The sequence below is a fragment of the Octodon degus genome, unplaced genomic scaffold (genome assembly GCF_000260255.1).
Source record: "Octodon degus isolate 3935 unplaced genomic scaffold, OctDeg1.0 scaffold00352, whole genome shotgun sequence".
NCBI lineage: Eukaryota > Metazoa > Chordata > Mammalia > Rodentia > Octodontidae > Octodon > Octodon degus.
In genome coordinates this window covers 518,188-523,466 of record NW_004524928.1, presented here as the reverse complement: position 1 = coordinate 523,466, position 5,279 = coordinate 518,188, and the positions used below count along the sequence as shown (strand labels likewise).

General features: G+C 45.1%; 1 protein-coding gene across 1 annotated transcript in view; it reads right to left on the bottom strand.

Moving 5' to 3' along the window:
- Positions 1-5,279, bottom strand: part of Rpgrip1 (RPGR interacting protein 1) — a 63,363-nt gene that overhangs the window by 6,300 nt on the left and 51,784 nt on the right. Inside the window, 1 exon segment of the mRNA XM_004648096.2 lies at positions 2,188-2,380. Coding sequence (XP_004648153.1) covers positions 2,188-2,380 — 193 coding nt within the window.

Below are 5,279 nucleotides of genomic sequence, written 5' to 3'. Positions count from 1 at the left end.
AAAAAAAAAAAAAATCAGAAGTAAAAGCCATGAGCTTCCACATTTGCTGGCCCACTGAGTAGCCAGGAAAAAAAAAAAAAAAAAAAAAAATTCAAGCACACAAAGTATTCTGAAACTTGAGAATACTAATGTCCTTTGGTACCACAAAAAATAAGTACACATTTGGTGCTAGGGATCAGACTCAGGACTTTGTGCTTACCAGGCAGGCACTTATGCCTCTGAACTATCTCCTCGGCAAAAGTTTAGACTTCTTAATTTTTTGGGGGGGGTGGAACTGGGGATTGAACTCAGGCTCTTGTGCTTGCCAGGGAAGCGCTTATTCCACTGAGCCATCTCCCTGGCCCCTGAATTTTTTTTTTTTTTTTGGTTGATTTTTGGGGGTTCCTTTGGAGGCAAGGTCTTGCTTAGTAGTGCACCTGGCTAAAACTGAACTGCCTTTTCTGAGGTTTGAACTTAGGACCTTCAGATTATGAGACTGACATACTACCTAGTGCACTAAGGCAGATGGGACCTGTGAGTGAAAATCTTTTAGCATAGATTTATCAACTGAATATGAGGGTAGAAAAAGGGATTAAAAGAGAAAAACGGGATTATATTCATGAGTTTCTGTAAATATTTACTTCAAATACTGAGCTCTAAAAGCTACTCTAAGGGGCCAGGGACATGTCTCAGTGGAATAAGCACTTCCCTGGCAAGCACAAGGGCCTGAGTTCAATCCCCGATTTTGCCCAAAAAATAAATAAATAAAAGCTACTCTAGTGGGGCCACATAACTGTAATCCCAACCTTCTTGAAGCTGAGGCAGGATGATTGCAGTGAGGTGGAAGCCAACCTGGGCTACCATGAGAGACGCTGTATCAGAAAAACAAAAAATGAAAGGAAAGCTAATACAAAATGTGATCTATTGAAATGGATCTTTTACAAATGGGAAGAGAATCAAGAAGTGAAAGCCAGGGAGAAGGAAGAAGTAGAAAGAGTGAAGAGGCCTTTGATCCATGCAGTGGCTCTCTGTGACCAGTGTGGTCACCATGCACTGCAAACACAGACTAGGAAAAAGGTAAGCATTAAATGTAAACAAGTATACGTATACAGGGCTTGCAGGTTAGCTCAGTTGTTTCCTGCTTGGGCCAACTCAGTCAGATGCAGTGGACCACGGTTCAACCCCCAGCTCCACAAGCTGCAGTAGACCCGCCCTTAAGACAGCTTGAGGTAACCAAAAAAAAAACTTCTCCAATTTTTCAATACCCGGTACCACAAAAAAATAAAAAAAAAAAAGTAAGTACACATTTGCAGAAATGGGGGGGCGGGGGAGAGAATAACTCAGCTGGGTGTGCTGGCAAATGCCTAGGATCCTAGCACTCTGAGAGAGTGAGACAGGAAGATCAGCCTAGGAAATTTAGATTTAACAAGACTGAAAAAAAAAAAATCAAGACTTAGTCTCAAAAGTTTTAAAAAAGATCTGGGGATGTAGCACAGTACAAAAGTCACCTGAGTTTAACACCTAGCACTGAAAAGAAAAAAGAGAGGAAAAGTGAAAGAGAGGGAGAAACCAGAGAGGGAAAGAAAGCTGAGTGTGGTGGCCACACCTGTAATCCCAGCTCTCAGGAGGCTGAGGCAGGAGGATTGTTGTGAGTTCAGGGACAGCCTGGATCATGTAGTGAGTTAAAGATCAGCCTAAACTATGTAGTGAGGCCTTGTGGACAGAGAGAAAGAGAGAGAGAGAGAGAGAGAGAGAGAGAGAGAGAGAGAGAGACAGACAGACAGACAGACAGACAGACAGAGAATGTAGGTATTACTTTACTTTTGGAGGTAATTAGTAAGATAAAATTATCTTATAGCTGGGGAAGCAGCTCAGCAGCATGAGTAACTGCCTGGCAAGCCTAAGATCCTGAATTCCATCCCCAGTACAAAAAAAAAGGATAAAATAATTGAACTGAGCCTTGGGAAATAGCACATCACTAGCTCTTGCCTAGCCTAGACAAGGCCCTGGGTTCATTCTTGCAATACCACAAGTTTTAAAAAAGAAAAAAAGGTTGGATTCACCCTCATCAGAAGTCCAAATTTTGGGGCCTGGGGAGATAGCTCAGTAGAATAAGTGCTTGCCTGGTACGGGGGGGGGGGGGAGAAGACATCCAAATTTTAATGTATGTCAGGCACCTCTGTCCTCTAGCCACTCAAGAGGCCTCACCTTTGCTGAAGTGGAAGTGGATTTCTTCCCCTGGCCCTGGTTTCCTCAGGGATACCGGAGTCTCGGTCTCAGACAAGGGCACATCATAGAACTTATACTCCACGTACACCTGCTTCACGTTCTCATCGGACATGACCTCAGCCTCTGGGTAGAAGGCCAGGGAGACAATTTCAATACGCATTTTCTCTGAATCCTATTGGGGAAAACATTTGTTGCATAGAGGTTAGGGAGGCCTGGAGCATTTCTACTCCATTCCATGAACTCATTGCTCAGTGAACCCAATCCCGGCTGCCCTCCCTGAGATTGAGTTCACAGGTAAGACTGGCAGCGGGAGACAACTGAATTACCACAGCTCATCCACAGGCAGTTTGTAAAGAGAATCCAGAGTCTATCTCCCAATCAAGTATTTCTCCAGGCCAGCCTTTCCTGGCCATCTCCACGGAGAAAGGATGGAGATTTCTGAGGAGAGAATTTTCCGCAGGCCAACATTTTCCTGAGGGTAGAACCTGGGTGAGCATCAGAGTGCTGTCTGCCTGGGCCATTTTACATGCTTCTGTCTCGTAATCTGAGCAACTGCACTGAAGACAATGTGCAATGTAACAAGCACTGTTGAAGACCTTTCACAGTGTTGGGTTTTTAAAATTGTGTATCTTTTTTTTTTTTTTTAGTGGAACCAGGGATTAATTCAGGGTCTTGAGCTTGCCAGGCAAGCACTTATTCTACTGAGCTATCTCCCCGGCCCCCATGTATCATTTCTAATGTCTTATCTATTATTTTTCTATTCTCTTTAAAATAAAAAAGAGCTGTCCAGAACTGCTTCTCCTTTCCCCCCTGAGCCATTTCTTCTTCCTGCTTCTCCTCCATCTCTTCCTCCTGTTTCTCCCCTCCTCTTCCCCTGCCATCCTCTTCTTTTTGAGGCAGAGTCTCACCATGTAGTACAGCCATGTAGTACCCGCCTTGTATAGGCATGCGCCACGCTCAGCACCTGTCTTCCTCTGATTGTCCTTCCATCCACGCCAGCATGGAGGACACCAACAGGAGGGCTGACGTGTCTTGTTTCCCAAAGTAGACAGAGGCCGAGGTGAGTTCCTCCTTCCATGCTGAGGCAGAAGTCAGTGTCCACCCAGAAGGTATCCCAGTGACCCCAGGTCCCTACTGTCTGTGAGTGCCCTCCCGCCTGCATCTGTCCACTAGGTCACCAGCACTACACCCTACTTCTCTAAAGACCTGAAGCTTGGGCCAGCGAGATAGCTCAGTAGACTAAGTGCCTCTTAGGCAAGCACAGGGATCAGGGTTGGAACCTGACACCACATGCTGTTCCTGTGTCCCAACCCCCAGGTATGCTGAGCCTGCCACAGAGACGGGTGGTGCATGCCTGTAATCCCAGGCTGAAAACAGGAGGATCACTTCAAGTCTGAGTTGTGTAGTATCAAATGTATAAAAAAAGTAATTAAAAGACCTGTGACTACCGTGTTTTCCTCTCTCAAGAAGCAAGAGGAGCACCTGTCTGTGTCTTCTAAGAAATTCAGCAGGCAAGATCCACCAGTGATCTGCATCATGTTATCAAGGATGCTTCTCTCTCTCTCTCTCTCTCTCTCTCTCTCTCTCTTTTTTTTTTTTTTTTTTGGTGGAACTGGGGATTGAACTCAGCCCCTTGTGCTTGCCAAGCAAGAGTTACTCTACTGAGCCATCTCCCCGGCCCTAAAAATGCTTCTTAAAATGAAGAGATTCCATGTTTTCAGCTCAATAATCTCCACATATCCCTCCCACCATGCTCATTAAGTAAACCAATGACATGACACAGCACCTTCTAAAGAGTGAGTTTCAGTGCTTTGGGGGATCAGCTTAGTGGGTTTCATTAGCTTTTTTTTTTTTTTTTTTTTTTGAGTCAGGGTCTCATTATAGTCAGGGTTTCAGGCTGGCCTCAAACTCATGGCAATCCTCCTGCCTCAGCCTCCCAAGTACTGGGATTACGGATGTGCTGCATCACACCCAGCAATTTAAAAAATAATAGTGTACAGATGTCGGAGAGACCAAGAGATGGCAGGAGGAGGAAGGGAAAGGGAAACGAACCTAAAAAATAAGCTGTTGTATGTCCGGCTCTCGGCGAGGAGTGCAATCACTGTGTACTGTATTATATACTGTTGTTTGTACCAGCAAAACTATTTTTTTCTTTTATTTATTTGTATTTTAGGGAAGGGTCTACAAGGTGTTCAGGGTCTCATTACGACATCTTTTTTTTTTTTTTTTTTTTTTAAAGTACTGGGGATTGAACTCAGTACCTTGGGCTTGCCAGGCAAGCACTTATGCCCTTGAGCTACCTCCCCAGCCCTCATTACTAAATCAGTCTCATAGTGATCTGCCTGTTTAAAGCCTTCCAAGAGCTGGGATTACAAGCCCATGCCACTATACCCAGTCTCAATTGCCATCTCATTGCACCCCAGGGGTGGGGTCAGCAAGGCAGGCCGGGGTCTTTTATTATTTTAGAGAGAAAAAACTAAAACAAAATTTCAAAGCATGGGGCCGGGGAGATGGCTCAGTAGAAAAAGCACTTTCCTGGCAAGCACAAGGGCCTGAGTTCAATCCCTGGTTCTGCCAAAAAATAAAACAATAATGACAACAACAAAAACAAACAAACAAAAAACCCCACAAAATTTCAAAACAGTGCTCGCTGCTGAGCACACATACTAAAATTGGAACATATAGACCCAGAGCGCAGGCCCTGTGAGTGAGTGAGAGGACCCAGGTTGCTGGATCCTGAATAGACTCAGAGTACAGGCCCAGCGTGGAACCCTTCAGCAGAACTCCCTGCAAAGAGGTTAGAGGCCAGATCCACTCAGCTGATTCAGGAGCAGAATATCTTGCCAGAGTGACACAAAAGGTTCAACTCCAGTGGCTGCAGCAGGAAGAAGTGGAGCATAGAAGCCAGACCCCAGCCAGATCCAAGCAGCACCCACCTGGAGGAATCTGAACTTCATAGATCCAGACCCGGTACTAAGGTAATAACTCTATCTAAGCTCTACACCAAAGGTCAGAAGACAGTGGTATACAAAATGACAAAGAGAAGGAACAAAATGCAGTCTCAGGCCCCG